Source organism: Hypomesus nipponensis, chromosome 23 (assembly GCF_054491055.1).
Source record: "Hypomesus nipponensis isolate SF chromosome 23, ASM5449105v1, whole genome shotgun sequence".
Classification (NCBI taxonomy): Eukaryota; Metazoa; Chordata; class Actinopteri; order Osmeriformes; family Osmeridae; genus Hypomesus; species Hypomesus nipponensis.
In genome coordinates, this window is record NC_140383.1 from 12,759,263 (window position 1) to 12,777,344 (window position 18,082).

General features: G+C 40.3%; 1 protein-coding gene across 1 annotated transcript in view; it reads left to right on the forward strand.

The window, feature by feature from the left end:
- Positions 1-2,829: 2,829 nt before the first annotated feature.
- LOC146234292 (glycophorin-C-like) overlaps positions 2,830-18,082 on the forward strand; it is a 30,239-nt gene continuing 14,986 nt past the window's right edge. Inside the window, exons 1-2 of the mRNA XM_084688067.1 lie at positions 2,830-3,105; positions 9,011-9,129. Coding sequence (XP_084544193.1) covers positions 9,057-9,129 — 73 coding nt within the window. The 5' untranslated portion in view covers positions 2,830-3,105; positions 9,011-9,056. The remainder of the gene's footprint in view (positions 3,106-9,010; positions 9,130-18,082) is intronic.

An 18,082-nucleotide genomic window follows, 5' to 3' on the forward strand; every position in this document is an offset into this window, starting at 1 on the left:
ATTAACTCTGATCATGGACTACCAAAACCTCACTATAATAACACAACCCAGTCCCAAGCCAGGGTTAGCAGCTTGAGGGAACTCCCATGAATCAACTCATTGCATAAGCACAGTAAATGCTCACACAGTGTTACTTAAAGTATGTATACCAAGCCTTTATGGTCATATAAATTCACAAGGGTTGGTGATTCAAACAACAGTTTTCATTACAAGCTGCAATATTGTCCCCCACTTTGGGGGAGCAATATATGCAATGAGACAATGCCTTCTCAATGTAATTAATATAATAGCTGGAAATGACAGGGAAACATCTGGTGCTAGGGGAAGGGAGATGAAAACTGTTTGCCCAGCATCTGTAGTGCCTGACAGCCACCAGTCAGTGGCAATTTTTTATGAAAGAAAATGGCGGCAATTAAAAAGCTATTTTGTTCCAGAAAGTCAAGCTTTGTTTACATAACGGTCCATCAATGTGCTGAGGAACCCTGTAGGGCCAGGTTCACAGCGGGTAGCTTTAAAGAGTAAGCTACAACCTTTTTTGTTTACAATAATTTCAACTTCCACAATTAACGGTTAGTGGGATCGTCCATCATCCATTATATAAATAATGTGTTATGTTTTTGTTGTGCTTAATGGTCTAAAGACTCTCACTGAAGCCCAAACGAGGTGTGAAAAGGCATTTTATCGTGTTCTGAACAACCGTGATGAACATACTTAATTCACAATGGTTTTATAGTAGCCTGCAGGTTTGGGATGGTATCACTATTAGCACACTTATTTGTCCATTGCTGCCTCCTCTGATTAAACTAAAATGATTCAACTCGCTAGGAATGTTGTGGCATAGGAAGATAAACAAGATAAGTACACCCAATTACTCATACAGTGCCTGTTGGTGGTGCCCATTGGTGGCGCACGATAGTATAATGCCCATTCTCACGAGATCCATAGCTCCATCGCTTAGTGCATCTCAGCATGGCCACAAACACAGTTTTATTTATTTGTCATAGACCACTCATCCAAACAACTATAGTCTACACTGCATGTCCAGGGATCCTGAGCAACATACCTGCACAACTACAATTTCATACAATGTCAGGTTCTCTAAATAATTAAGACACAGGCAGACACACAGACATATATTCCTGCCTTCATAGTTAGATGCCAGCTGTCATAATAAGTTTAGTCAGAACGTGCCTGTGAGTATGAGTGAAAGCATGCAGGAGAGCAGAGAGCTGAGGAAGTGGTAAGTGGTGGGAGGAGGACAACTCCGGCTGCATTAAGCTGTCAAACACAAAATACACCTTTTGGAAGCATATTTACTTACGGGTGAAAATTGTTTAAAACATGTTAAGTAAAAAGGGGAACAGTTTAATCTACTATGTTGAAAATCAATATAGTCAACACACAATTTATTATTACACAATCCATTCAAAACAATCACAAGGGGTGTCCATCATCGATGTCTTCCCAGTCTAATAGCTTTCCTGCTGTACATCATGGTGCTTTTGCAGGATGGCAGGCTATTTAAAATGTAGGAACAGCTACAGTAACTGAGCAGAAAATCCCCACAACCCTGCCTCATAAGACTGAGGAGCAGTCATTATCATCTAACCCTGTCATCCCACCATTGCACAAAACCCATTTTCCACTGACCTCCATATGATTTATGTCTCAGGGAAGATGAAAGCTCCTGGGTTCTTCAGGGGGTGCAGGAAGTGAGCATAGAAGAACAAGATAATCTGTGTGTCAGGAGAGGATCTCGGCTGTCCTCCGACGCATGGTTATGTCTTCTCACTGATCAAATACAAATCACCTGCTATTCACCATGCATCAATCAAAGTGTTGGTCTTACCATCTTACCAAGGTCAAAGTTTGAAATGAGTAATGATGGGAAATATATACTTTACTGCAAATAATAAGTTTGTGAAAGGTGTGAGCTGGGGGAGACATGCTGAAGGAGTTGATGCTTGGTGTTTCTCACACCTCATTGTGTGATCTCCTGTTAAGTTGGTAGCTATGAATGCTGATGACTGAGGGTCCAGATGTGTTCTAGTTGTTTCTTACAGATGATGGTTGGATATTACAGGGAACGTGGACCATTTAATCAGTCACTTCTTCTACTCCTTGCACTCTTCTTCCTCTGACCCTATGGCCTGGTAAACCAGGTAACATTTAAAATAAATTGTCATTTTGTAAAAGGTTTGCCTTGTAATTGATTAAATGAATTTGCAATGTTATGAAATATAATTTAAACAGTTTAAATCACAGGAAGTCACAATGCACAATGAATTGGTTGCCTCCCCAGGTGGACAGAATGTTTGGTTTGCTCTCCATGCAGTGCTGTACTGAGACAACAGCTTTTGGTTGTACACAACCCAAACATCGTGCAGCTGTTCAATCGCTCCTCCCCCATTTCCACATCGCGTCCCTCAGCCTCTCCACATAACTGTATCACTGCAATATTCCATCCCCTGAAGATCAATTCAACTCTCGATAGAGCTGGATTTGTCTGCAAACAGATGTCCAGGACATGGTCCAGAGAGATGCCCATGATATCATACATTTAAAGTTTCATAGTTTCATTCATACCCTCGTGAAATACACTCACACTTTTCCTTCACAAAAGTCAACTTTGGCTGGAGGGTTACGCCTCGTTCTCCTTCCTGTTCTCCAGCTTCCTGTCTCCTCCCTCAGACTCCTGACCAGAGGCAGCCTCGGCCCTGGAACAGCTGTGCTTCACTTGTCTGCTGCTGGGATGGGCGGGGCCTCATAGCCCATTGGTGGAGCAGAAGAGATTCCATACTGGGAAATAACTTTACCAGAGGGAAGAGGGAAAGGGAGGGGGTGGAAGAGAAGTTGTCCAGTTCACGTGCAGACCACCCGGTTCTCACGCCAAGTAAAAAGTTGCAGGATTTGAAGACAATATTGTGAGATTGCGTGATTCCTGTCAACAAGAGAGAACAAGGCTTCCATAGCACTAGCTATAGTGCTTTGAATAACCGTTCCTTTCAGGACAGTGGACCAGGAGGGTAGAAGAGAGAGCAGGGGGTCTATCCAGTACCAAGACCCACAGCTCACAGACACACAGTGTGCAGTCCTGGATAGTTGGTGAGTGTACCTTTTTAGGTCTTGAAAAACTGTCTCTACAATTGTAGTGTGTAGGAGAAGTCTTTCCCCTCAGTTTCGTTTAGTTTGATCCATGTGTTGAGACAGCTGGTGAGGCCCCCCTTAACCAGTTGTCACAGGGAATATTCGCTAGGAGTATGGCTCCCAGAGTCACTCTATAACCATACCATACAAACACTGTGTTGTCCAGTTTACTAGTTTAGTTTTAAAGTATAGAAATTGATGAACAGGAGTCGTTTCTCTGACAGCTGACTCCCACGCCATCCTGGGACACTGGAGGGAGGTCACATTGTTTTAATCTAACTCATATATCAGGCCGATCTGTGTAAACCTTCCTGTTGGACAGTTCTGGTAACACTTTGTAATAACTACACAAAATGAAGCCTTTGAAGATAATTTAATCATTGTTAGTTCATCAGGTCTGTAGTTTATTAAACATCATTGTTTTTTAACAATGTATTGATGGTGTTTTGTGAATTATTCACTAATTATGAACAACTGCATTATATTCTGTAACTATTAAAGTATTTGTATATATATAAGAGATCAGTTATGTTCTGATCCATACAGGGTCTGTAATTGTTGCCATGTTGTGTAATTGAATTGGAATGACCTGCATGAATGCTGAACACAAGTAGCGTCTTCAGCTCATGTGATCCAGTGGTTGTGAATAACATCTGTCTTGCTCGGTTGGTAATTAGACCCCAAACACAGAAAACCTTGTTTCAGGATTATTAGTATGAGACATAGGGGTTCATAGTTCATGCTGTGGCAGCACACAGGCCATGTCATCCACATACAGATTATACAAAACAAACTCATAATGCACAGTCAGAGGTTTTGTTTCCGATGCGTAGGTGCCAGTGTTTGGAGTCACAGAACTGTCTATCAGCACATCTTAAAAACATTTACAATCACTTTGACATACATTTCAGAACCTTGATGTCTTTTTACACAACTCTAGACACAACTCACAACTGATGATCTAAATGCACATTTTTCAAAACGCTAACACAATTTTCAATTTCTTCCTCAACCCTATTGAGGAATTGTTCTTCACATGGAGGTGTACAATAGGCACTCTCATGAACAAGTTCCTCTTTTCCAGGCCATGGATACAATTACATTACCGCAGACCAGTGTCAGGCCTGGATTCACTGTGCCTGGAGATTCTTTCAGAGATGTATGTCAAATGAAAACATCTATTGCGATGTGAATGAAAACTTGTGGCCAACTCCACAAGACAGGGGTGATGGAAATGTAGGAGAATAATCAATCCTTTAGTTTGCTTTGTTTGTTTGTTTTTTGAGCCAGGCGAGGAACACTGCAGGGGGGTATTCCAGGTAGCGGGTTTAACAAACTCTGAGATTAACCCTGAACTCTGAGTTGAGTTACTCTAACATGGGAAACGCCGAAAATTTGGTTCCAGAAAAGCTGATATGAATTTGTAAACTCAACTCGGAGTACGGCAACTCTGAGTTTAGCGCGTGCATGAATACTACCAAAAGCCAACATCTATGGAGCTCCGATACTAGGATTCACCATGGCAACCAACGACAAAAAACGTCATACTTCAGCACACTTTAGATATAAGTTTTATTTTGTGTTCATGGTCAATCTGAGCACATATTCCGGAAAAAAGCAACACGGCTGTAGCAGCGTAGCCTATAGCTACAATTGAATAGAATTGGCATGGGAGACAATTGCTGCCGAGTCAATGCATTTACTATTTGAATGCAATAGCATTCGAACAGGTAATGCATATTTTGCTTATAGGCTACGCTTGTGATTGTTGCCTCAATGTCACCATGGTTTTAATCATATTGACATGATACAAAGTTTAAATATCAATTGGTGCCTATTTCAACTTGTAGTAGCAGTTTCCCTCAACAGAATGCTTTTTATCAAAGGATGATGATGATGATGCAGAGAATTATGTATGGTAGCTACTGGTAGCTAGTTCTCTCTCCATGTACTTTTATTTACAGGCTTTTTTGTAATTGTCAGTTACACTGACATTATGAGGATAATGAATATAAAAACAATTTGCACATTCTGACAACAGGGCATGCTGTATACAGTGAGATGTTCATTTAATGGCAGGTGAATTTTGCATGTGGAACAGTGAAATGTAGCTAATGTAATCTCATGTATACCCAGTAACAAGTAAATTAGTTGTACAAACTGCACCTCGTGAAGAAAGTGCCAAAAACTGACCGAGAGATGGTGTAGGCCTACTTAGGGTAGAAGAATAAAGGCTAACCTCAAAAAAGATTTACTGGAACACCAGTTACGAGAGGATGCATGGTCACAGGTGATGTTAATATATGAATATTAATAGTTGGATTTTCTGAATTTCTATTTTGACCAAGAGATGGTGTACTTAGGGCAGAAGAATAAAGGCTGATCTTGTAAGGCTATCAACCTGCCCCCACCTCTCATATGGTAAAATATGGAGTTACTGGATGGAGTCTCAACTTGATGGCTCTCACATGTCATAGTGTAACTTACTGTAGCATTGGTAGTCATGTTGATAAGTAAGGGTCAAGATTCTGGTGTGATTGTAGTTGTTCTTGGATATAAATGGAATTGTGAAGCATTGTTCTGTGGATTCTTGATCTCCTGAGACCTTCTCCTCAGCTCTGGCTTGTCCTAGGCCTACTCCTTCTTCCTCACCTCATGCTTTCTATCTCTGGTTTACAATAATCATGGTAGAGTAGGCATAAGAGTTAACTTCATTGATTGCATTCATTTGCAATATGATAAAATGATTATGTTATTTAACCTTAATTTGACCATTCTTGCTCTGATGTAACCCAAAGAGTCAAATAACTGTAATTCCAGTGGTATTGGCATTATTTGGTTAATGTTAATACACTGTTCAGTTTCCCATCTTCCTTCAAGCCATAGGGGAATTAGTTTCGGTTGTTTGGCCAATATATTGTCCCTCAACAATGTTGAAATAGATTTGCTAAAACAACAGTTACAGGACTGTAGCCTACATCATGTAAATTGTAGGAATCATATGAATCATGTAAATTGTAGGAACAATAGCCGATAGAAATATGCTACTCATTGTTAGATTTCTATTTGTAGGCAATAAAGAAGACCAAATACAATTTCAATTATTTGTCTTTATTTCACTGCGAAAAGGCATTTGGCCAATTCTGAGTGCAAGTCCACGGTGAGTAACACTATCGATGAAGACCCAAGGGCTCAGAATGTTGCTAAAATAAATGTAATAAACAGATTGTGTGAAACTGTAGCCTAACGTTAACCTAAGTATTCATCAGGGAATTAAAGTACATCAAACCGCAGTCTTAAAATCGTCTCCCGGCGTATAACTAAGCAAATTTAATTTTGTTCGAGATCGCTCGGCTGAACCAGGACATGAAATGCCGTGTATCAGGCTCATAAAGTGGGAGGGGATCGGTAGAAACCAGAGTTTGGCATGGAAAACCTGCTAGCGAGCAGGTTAGTTTCAAGGGGTAAGTTACCATGGAAACTTACCAAAAGGTTTCGTTACCTCTCTTTCTGGAACGCGGAACTCGGAGTATGCCTCTTTTCAGGGTTAAACAACTCAAAGTTTTCACTAAACCCGCTACTTGGAATACCCCCCTGTACATGTTCACATACTCTAGCATCGTTTTATTTTGTAGCTAATTATGTTTGCTTTGATACAAAAAAAAACTGTATTTGCTATAATTTGATTGTATTTCATCAATACATTTCTGATTTTGCTCAATGATTCCACTGTCTGTAGTATTTTCTCTTAATCCCTTTATGGTGATGTAGTGTCTTATGAAACATGTATCACACATTTTGTAGTACAATATTTGGTAACACTTTAGATGACCACCAAATTTGTAATTTATTAACCAATTTGTTACCTATCAGTTAGCAGTTTGTTCACCATTAGTTATTTATTGTTCATACAAAATGTATCATTAGTAAAGCATTAGTAGAGCATAACCCTAACCCTTAAACCCCTAACATTAACCAAAACTTAAACCCTAAACCTAAATCCTAAACCCGAATCCTATCTGTGTGAACAAATGCTTTAATAATGATACATTTTGTATGAACAAACCGTTAACTGATAGGTAACAAATTGGTTAATAAATGATGAATTTGGTGAGCTCATCTAAAGTGTTACCCAATATTTAATATATTAAACATTTTAAAAATGTTGATTGTACAAACAACTACATGTTGAAACTATGGGTATATTGTGTGTGGATGATCTAAGTGAATGTTGCTATGGTATATCATGATCAATTAATTTTTTGAACTAATGATTCTGCATGCGCAAGGTGTCTTTAAAGATATGAACATACTATGCTATGCTTTGAACATGTGGCAGTGTGTGTTACAAGTAATTACTTTTTCGAGTTATGTATCTAGAGTTTTGAAAAAGGACATCAAGGTTCTGAAATTTGTGTCAAAGTGATTGTAAAAAAACTGTAATGATAAATCCCAACAATCTACAATTTAAGAAACACTTGCACTTGTTTCTCAAATGCAGACAAACACTTCTAATGTAATCCATATGCCAAGATCCTGTATGACCTTTCTGTTTACATAACAATCTTGGCAACACTTAACATTAAGGCAACTACCATGCATCTAAATACTGTACCAATACCCATGGTAACAACAATCTAGTTGCATATGTAACTGAACATATTAACTGATATGTAGTTACACTTCATTGTGGTTTTGTGTTACAAGTTGTAAGGTATGGGATATGTTGGGATTTCTATGAATAATATAATAACAACAACAACATGGATCTTGTTTTGGTAACATAACTTTCAAATACCCCTTTACAACATCCACTTACCCCTGATACCCCTCCCATTCCTCTTATTTTGCCTTCTTTCATCTTTGTAATAACCTATACTGCTGACACTAAATACCATTCAATAATATGGCAACTCCCATGTACCTTCAACATGGTTACTGTAGGTATTGCTATGTAGTTACATGTAACCTCAATGTTGTTATGTGTAATGGAAAATCTCCATGACAGGATTTCTATAAGACCATGTGTGACCCATCCGCAGTGCTAGAGCTAGCCTGAGCAGCCCACGGGCTTGAGCGGGTTGACTTGGCATGAGGGGGAGGTCACTGTGGTATCGACAGAGATCCGGCTCTCCAGAGCGCCTATTTGAGTGTGTGTCGGTGATAAGAAATGGCCAGTCAAAGCCTCACTTCCTCTGTTTGTTGAAGAGCTGAGGGGTCAGTGGATGCAGACGCCAGCCAGCAGGCAGAGGCAGGGCTTGTGGAGGACTCTCAGAGGGGAGGCAATAGTCATAGTTGACTCTCAGCATGAGTCTGTTTGCAGTTCTGCAGATATTGTATTGTGTGTCCCAATACAATAATTTTCCTGGTCAGTTTGAGAAAAGATCAACAGTAGCTAGACTGGATTTCTCAGGCATCAATACATTGCCTTTGGGTGCCTACAGGAATTGGTCACCAGACGATTCACTTGATAGTGTGCTTTATCATGCTGTATCGTGTTGAATTATATCCTGATGAATCTAACTTTGAATGACCTAAAGCAGAGAGTATTTTAAGAGTACTGACATCTTATGTTTGGTCTTTTTTGGTTTGTGTACATGCATGTACAGTACATATCGGTAAGTGCATTAAGATCTGTGCTTTCCTATTTAACTGGACACACAGGGAGAGATTACTGCACCATATCCCCTCTTCCTTTCCCATGGAGACTAGGTAACCAAAGAGCCTTACTTCAACCCCCCCCCCCCTCCTTCTCCAGGAAAGCTCTTTAGGCCTTCTGCCTTCTCTCGCTCTTTCTCACCCTCACTCTCTCGCTCTCTACTTCCCTGTTTCTCTCTCCCTTTCTCTGTTCATCCGTCCTCAGCTGTCCCCCTCAATCCCATCTCCGGACAGCCTAACATACGCTCAGCATGGAGAACTTCTCTGCTGCGCCATTTACCACCACCCCTCCTGCCCTGGCGCAAACAGAGGCCACACCAACTGGTGAGTAGAATATTAAACAACCCAACATTCACATGAACACATACATTTTTGATGCTTTGTTTGGTCACACATGCAAACAAACACACATGCACAAGCACACACACGCACACACTGTGACAAACAGACCCACATCAACAACTTTTGCTGACTGCTATATCACCCTTTACTCCACTTTGACAGCTGGAGATATCGTTTGGAGTAGGTGAGCAAGGAGTTTATGGGAGTTGTAGTCCAACAACACATTCACTCTCAGATGAACTGGCAGGACTCATGCAGTGTAAATATATCTGCCGCTTATTTGAGGTCTTTAGAAAGCAGGGCTGGCAGCTGGGAGAGAACAGCATGACAGGGTCAACACCGTCCCTCTTTCTCTGCAAACAAGATTGAAAGGAACAACAGCTAGCTCGTTTTTTCTATGCGCTCACAGCTACTTGTACTGTTGTGCTGTGTTTGCTTCTGTGTTCTGTCAGACTCGCTTGGGTGTTTGTTGTCAACAGTAGTCTGAGGAGACAGGAATCACAAAAACATGCAGCCCACCCGACCTCCCTTCAGCAGGGTGCTTTCTGGACATTGACAAACAAAAAGCAGCATTATTGTTAAGATGGACAACCAGCTGAGAGACAGAAAGAGAGAGAAAGAGACAGAAAACCTTCAATTTTGATGTGCGTTTGGATGCATGTTTTGCCATACGACGCTGGCAGGAGTGACTGCTTCCTCCAGGCCTGTGGCTCTAGGACTGACAGAGGGAAATGTGTCAGAGGAGCAGAATAAGTAGCACAGGACGCATGTGGCAACGTTGGCTCCAACAAACCTCTTCAGAATGCTGCTGAGCACACGAGAGTCACTCTTTCATTTCTGGTTTCTAAGTGGGAGAATTCATTACTTCTGGTTTCTGTGGGTGACTTCATTATCATCATTATAACAGCATCGCCTGTGGGTTGAGGTAGTGATGAAACCGCCAACGTTATGTGTGGGAACCCAAATATCTATCGCTAGACCAAAGAGAAAATCCCTTTTACATTTGTAAGCAGGGCTGTCTGATTATAAATATGAGTATGAGTTAACAAACATCTAAGTTAATAACAATTAATTAAAATGTTCTAATTCAAAGAGGCTTGGTGTCTTCTGGCATGACTAACTTTACAGTTAAATCAGTCTAGGGGGGAGGAGTAAATGTCGGGACAATACAAAAAATATTGAGAGCTGTCTTTCAACTTCTACGCATGTTCACAAACTTCATAAGTTCATAAATTCATAAGAGGCAGCAGACATCCTTCTCCTTTGTTATTTTCACCAAATGACAAGCATTTCATCTCACAAATCAAGTGAGCCTGAGGAGGGTATCATCTTCCATCATGGGCGCTTAAGGCTGGGCCATCGCTCCTGGGAACTATCAGATTGATTTTACTTTTGTGGAAGTATAAAAGTATAGAAGATTGTAATTCTTTTATTTGGACTACATACTAAAAACATTTTTGGGATTCAGAGCACAGGGCTGCTACAATATATTCAAGACCATAAAGAGACTCGCTTGTCACTCTTTGACAAAAATGAACTTGAAAGCTCCCCTCTATGTCACACTAATGATTAAGCAAGCATAAAATTGGTCATAATGCTTGACTGCTGATGTCCATAAAGTGCTACACCATGGTGGAATTTGATTTTGATGTTAATTGACAATTACCTGCTATCATGCCTTCTGGCTGAGTTCTCCCCTGAATGGGACGAACCAGAAATCCAGTTTATTCTGTTAAAATCTCTGACTGCAAGTCACTATTGTAATTTTGTACACAATCAATACAGTTGTAGCATCAGGAAGGTGATACGTGTTACAGTATAAGTGAAACCATCTGAGATGTGTGGGTAGCACCAGCTCTTCACACAAACTGAAGAACCCAACAGTAATCCCACTCCAGAACACCATATGTAATCCCTTTAGACTGAACAATGTAAAGGTTGTTCATACTCTGCTATTGTATTGACAATCCATAGGCAGTGGAGTATGAGACATTCTACATATTATTGTTTGTTTATACAGTTTATATTCATGCAGTTCTTGGGCTGACAAATCTCATTACAGTTCTACAACTCCTTACCTAGAAATGTTACAGTCACAGGTGAGTGTATCCCTGTGATGGGATTTGACAGAGCAGAATCCAGGGTTTCTATCGAGTCAGACAAGCAGGTGTGCAGTGCACGGGGCTGCCAGCGTGTAGTTATGATATTATCCCTGGCCTTTCCACACAACATTAATGAGGCCCAATTTGAAGGTGTGTTTAGTCGCAGTGTTAAATAATGATCTGTTATTTTAGGCCAGCTGTCCAGTGAGCCTGTCTGGGAGAGCCGTTTGTGACTGTGTGTGTTGGAGATTGTGCTGGAGCCGTTTGCATAAAGGGTTGCTTGGTGGTTGTCAGTCGGCAGGATCTCATTAAGGAGGTGAGCAGGGGAACAGAGGCTTTCTCTTCTTGTCATTAGCGCTATACTTTGTCAGCTTCTATGTAAAAGTTTCTATGGCAGGGCACTTTTGTGTTTGTACACGCGCACATGCCTTTAAAATGTTGACAGCTTACACACATACACACACACACACCAACACACTGCTACGCACACTAACAGACACAGAAACTAAGCCCCAGTGTGCCTTACACACTTTCCTGGGACATGTTAATGACGTCTGAGACACATAATGATTCACAAAGGAAACCACGGTGGCAACTCTATGTTTTTATCACAAAAGGACTTGTCTTAGACGGTGGAGATGGGATGACAGCAGACCTGACCTGGGTGTGTCTGGGCTGCAGAGAACAGCGTCTCTATCCAAGAGTTCATCTGCAGGCAGAAGAGAAGGCAGACAGAATGGGCAGAACATTGAGAGGAAACTCTCTGACTGTCAGTGTTTTAAATATTCCTTCAACAGCAGGACAGGGAGAGAGAGGATGAAAGGGAGAGAGGGAGAAGAGGGGCGAGCACAAAAGAGGTGTCAGGATGGAGGAATGGAGGAAGATAGAGAGACAGGCAGAGAAGGAGTGCAAGAGAGAGAGCAAAGCAAGCAGAATGACAGAGAGCAACTAGGATGCAGAGAGAAAGCACTGCACATAGATGGAGAGAAGATAGGTCTGGAAAGTGAAACTGAAAAATCGATAAATAGAGGAGCGGCAAGGAAAGTGTATGGGGGGCTGGAGGCGTGGAGGTGGTGGATTTGGCACAGGAAAGAAGCCTTCCCTTCTCCTTGGAACAGGATGTATTAAATTGGAACCTGTAGGGGTTGGAGGTGGTCCCTCGTCTAGAAGAGAGGGGAGGAGGGGAAGTGGGCACCAGGGTGTCTGTGTCAAGCCTTTGGGGGCGGGGGGGCAGGGACAGACACTTTAAAGTCTGTTTATCTTCATCCCCTTCAGTGTCCACCTCCCCACTAGCATCCACCAACATCCCCTCTTAGCCATGCTCCAGACGTTATTAACCAGATGTTCTGTATCCCGTCTTGTTCCTCCATCTGTCCTTCTCTACTCTCTTCTCCCTCCCTCCTCTCTTCTCCCTTCATCCATCCCTCTCTCCTATCTTCACCCTCCATCCCTGACTCTTTCCTTCTTCTATCCCTGTCTCTTCTCCTTCCATCCCTCCCTCCATCCTTGTCCTCTTTTCCTCCTCCATCTGTCTATTTCTTCTATTCTTCCTCCATCCCTGTCTCTACTCTCTTCTACCTCCCTCCATCCTTTCTTCTCCCTCATCCCTCTCTCTTTAAGGCCCAACAGGATCCTCTCAGTAGGAGCTCACAGTGGACTGTTTAGTTTTGTTCATGACGAATATGATATGAAAAACATGAATCACCCAATTAATTAGTGTTATTGCAAACTGAGTCATAGTAACATGCTCAGATTTAGCAGAAACATTGTTTGTGTTGTGAAGAGTGAATTTTACAATTTACATAATGAACACACTAATATGCGTTTCACCTTCTTAAGGTTTGCACTCTTACAGTAATAACCTAAAGTGATCAAATCAGCCTGGCTTCAGAATACAGAGCAAAACATGAACCCTGTGCTCAGCATGTCATGGTCCTGGAGGGTCTTGTTTGTTTGTGCTTCTCACTGATTCACTGGGCTCAATGTGTCTGTCTACAATGGGCCAGCACCAGCAGAGAAAAGGGGCTTTCTGCTCTTCCCCATAGGCTTTCCGCCAAGGCTCTGAAACAGCAGGGAGCACAAGACACTGAACCATCTGTCCCCAGTCAGCCTCCTCCAAGTCGGCAGCCAGTCATCTGATCCCCTCATAAGATTTCAGAGCCATTAAGCAACGTGCCCTGGAGAAATTGTTCATCCCTCTACCCAGTTAGCACTGAGGCAGTTGGATCTTTTACTGTACAAGAGTGGCAACAAGGATGTAAAAATACAGGAAGTGCCATTATGTCCCCTGGTGTCCTAAGACATATGTGTGGAGGAGATATGGAGAGAGAAACTTCACTCTCCGTCCCCCTGGCTGATGCTGCAGGACCCAAGACAGACAGTTGGAGAAAGGGATGAGTGATTTCCAAACGGAGGGGAATGAAGAATGGTATGCTTGTGTGGGTGTGTCTGTTTGTGCGTGTGTGTGTGTTTGTGTGTTAGTGTGTGTTAGCGTTTATGTGGATGTTTTTGTGCAAACAATTGCAGTAGGTCACTGACAGTTATGTGAGTGTATGAAAGTGTGTGTATGTCCGTTTGTGTGTTTGTGTGTGATGTGATTGTAAACAGTGTCAGAATTTAACCTCGGCTGAAAGCATTCCCCTAAGGAAGTCCTACTCCACACAGGAAGTCCATAAGTACCACTGATAACATTGTCCAGCCTGCGTTAACAAATATTGTTCACAGAGTTCAGCGGTAAGGCACAGATAATGAACTTCATGAAGTAAGGATAGTCATTGTATAACTACAGTATATAGAATATAATTTGGGTTCAACTCACAATTTGTGTTCATCAGTTGTTAACTCAAGCGAACACTAACCTGACACCCAAACAGGATACAAAGGTAGTAGTGTTAGCATTAGCATTACCATATCAAGTACCGTATTTTTCGGAAATAAAACCACAGTTTATACCCCGGTTAAAATTTTTGGTAATGCGGTTTATATTTCGAACCGACTTATAGAAAGTTTGTATAACATAACAACAGTCGAAACACTTTATGCTAACCCGTTAAGGAATAGCGTTGCACATCATCGTGATCATTCAAATGCGGGTCTCACAGCGTAACATCACATATATGCAATTTCGAACATTCCAACTGAATATTTTCCGATGGACAAAAACGATGCCACAAACGCTTTCGTATGGCTTCAAAATGTACGAATGAAAAGGCTTACAAGTCACACTAGCATGGTAGTAGCATTGCTACGAGTACTATTATCCCCTTACAAAAAAGGAATATTTTAAAGTATACTAAAATGTGGATAGTACACTTTTAGTTCACTTTTGATATATTTTTAAGCAGTATGCTTAGAAAACAGTTCACTTTTGATATACTTTTAAGTATGCTTTGAAAATAGTTCATTTTTGAAATACATTTAAGGAGTATACTTGGAAAATAGTAAATTTTTTAATATACTTTTAAGTATGCTTTGAAAATAGTTCACTTTTGTAAGACGTATACTTAGAAAATAGTTCACTTTGGATATACTTTTAAGTATGCTTTGAAAATAGTTCACTTTTGATATACTTTTAGAACTATGCTTAAAAACAGAAAATGGTATACATTTCTGGAGTAGAATCTATGTTTTCTATTACAGCAAAAACAATCGAAATAATTTTAAAGTACATTACAGGTTACATTTTTTTGATCCATTTCATTCTACTAATTCATGTCTATGTCGGGAGTCAGGTGGCTGAGCGGTTAGGGAATCGGGCTAGTAATCTGAAGGCCGCCAGTTCGATTGCCGGCCGAGCCAAATGACGTTGTGTCCTTGGGCAAGGCACTTCACCCTACTTGCCTCGGGGGAATGTCCCTGTACTTAGTGTAAGTCGCTCTGGAGAAGAGCGTCTTCTAAATGTAAATGTATGAAAATCTCTTATGCATTGCACATTGAATCTTTTTTGGTACTGAAGCTGTGACCTTAATTACTGCCAAAACATTCTGAAGCCCTATACTCTTATACTAATAATTATCAATTGGAGGATTAATGGAAAAAATGAAAAAGCTACTTGAGAAAGAAGCAGACAGAACGGTTGTATTTTGCCTTTGAACGTTATACTTTGAAGGTCAAACTGACTGAAAAATGAAATAACAAAGTGAAAAAATGAAGATAGCGTGGCTCATTTGCTGGTCAATTCCCATGATGCAAGGCAGTAAATAGTGTTAACATTGGCTGATAAATTTGCCATTTGTTCGAAATACAATGTAACTTCATGAATTTCGTTTTTTAAGTTTATAAAAAAAAAATTTGTGTGTGTCTGCTTAGAATGTAATGTTTTGTTGCATTGTAATTATCATTGTTGTGCTAGTTTATCATTGTACCATGAGTTAAATGACTGTTGCGTTTCATACAAACAGCTGGATTCATTCAATGTTAATGCATACGCAGTAACTAGCTTCTTTCAGCTAAGAATCTGCAGTGTAACTTAGCGAGGGCCCTCGTTCTCATCAAGTGACACAAGATCAGAGCCATTTGAGGGGCCCCTAAACATTTTAATATATTAGTAAGTTGTAGTAAAATTAATATGATTAAGTTTACTTCTTTAAGTACTTACATAAATTGAAAGCACACTCGAATGTATTGCAAAGTATACTTTCAATGCATTGCACATTTAATGTTTTTTTGTTACTGAAGCTGTAACCTTAATTACTGCTAAAACATTCTGAAACCCTATACTCTTATACTAATGATTATCAATTGGAGTATTAATGGAAAAAAACAAAAAAGCTACTTGAGAATTTGATGGTTATACTGTCAAACTGACTGAAGAACAAAATAACAACGTGAAATAATCAAGATAGTGTGGCTCATTGGCTAGTCAATTCCCATGATGCAAGGTGGTAAATAGTGTTAAAATTTGCTGATAAATTTGCCGTTTGTTCGAAATATAATTGTAACTTCATGAATTTCGTTTTTTAAATGTGTCTGCTTAGAATGTAGTGTAGTGTTTGTTGCGTGGTAATTGTCGTTGTTATGCTGGTTTACCATTGTAACCATGAGTTAAATGACTGTTACGTTTAATCATAAGAGCTGGATTCCTTAAGCATAGATGCCTGTGCAGTTAGTACCTTCTTTCAGAATCTGCAGGTTAACTTTGTGAGGGCCCCGTTCTCGCCGTGTGATACAAGATCTGAGGGGCCCCTAAGCATTTTAATTTATTAGTAATTCATAGTAAAATTAAATTTATTAAGTTTACTTTTGAGGTACTTACATTAATTGAAAGTGCACTTGAAAGTGTTGCAAAGTATACTTTGAGGCTCTTTAGGAAGTATACTTCATGAACTGAAAGTGCACTACACAGGTTACTTTAGAGTATTCCAAGGTATACTTTTAAGTAATTTAGGAAGTATACTTTATGAACTGAAAGTGCACTACACAGGCTACTTTACAGTATTCAAAAGTAAACCTTGAAATACACTATAAGTGTACTAAATGACCTCAAAAGTGGGCCAATTCATTTTACTTACTACAAAAATAGTATATAAATAAGTACACTGCTAGTATACTTTAAGTAAAATGATAATAGTATAATTTTTATACTAAGTATACTTACAAAATAAACTTGAAGTATACTTATTTTTTGCAAGGGACACCACAGCAACATTAGCATTTCAAGTTCACACCAAATCGTTCTCAAGACTATTGCTCCAATTCTTCTGAAACTTGGTGTACATGCCTCATTTCTCATGGAGAACAAAAAAGCCTCAAGTACCCATAAGGTCCACCATGATGGATTTTCCTGTACAGTGAAAACTTGGGAAAATCTTCAAAACTGAAGTACCATGCGCAATTTCACCTTGATATGTCAAAAGATCATTGAATTACAGCTGTTTAAACTTTGTCCGAATCAAACAATCCGTGCTACAGAGAAACGGCTTCCTTTTTTTGTACAGTAACTAACCACATATTCTCATCCTTGAGGGTAGCTCAATAGGTTGAAATGGTGTCCTACAAAGTGCAAGATCACAATTTCGAATCCAGGCACAGTCTTTTGGCCAGTCATAATTTGTATTACTTGTTTAGTAAGGCAGACATCTTTCTGAAATACCATGCGCAATTTCATGCAATTTCACCTTGAAATGTCAACCGTTTCTTAACCTTTGTCCCAAAGCTGACCAAAAACTAATAGTCATATCACGCAGTCGGAGCACAGCTCAATAATCAGCGTCAGCACCCTTGGGTACCCAGCATGCAGTGCGGCATGTCAAAAAACTGAGAGACTGACTTGTAACCTTATGCTCATGAGTTCAAATCCCCGTTCAGCCTATTGTTGTTGGCCAAACATGAAGTAGTTTTGCTCTGTTGTTGTCCAAGTCTCGATCTTCTACAGTGTACATGTTTATAATATTTTGCCATTTTGCGGAGGAACCCGCATCGCTGCTTGCAGCTATATTTATACTAAGTATACTTACAAAATAAACTTTAAGTATACTTAATTTTGGTAAGGGTCAATAGTTGTAATGCTTTTAGAAGAAATAGCAGTAGTAGTATTAGCATTAGCAGACGCTGAGTGATTGTTCATCCGAACTTCAAACATCTCACTCTAAACCGGAGTTCTCTTGGTAAGACATACGATTCACCCTGATCCATGTTAGCTCTCACCTCCAATTACCCTGGCTACTTCTGTGAGTCCATAACATGATTAGCCCTGAGCTTCCCGCTGAACCGCCAGAGAGCAGAGCACACCTAATTGAACGGATCTGAGGTTGGAAGTGATTTAATATCTCAAATAACAATTCCCTTGAAACTCCCCTGCAGCTACCTGCACCCCTTCCCTCATCCTCCCCCCA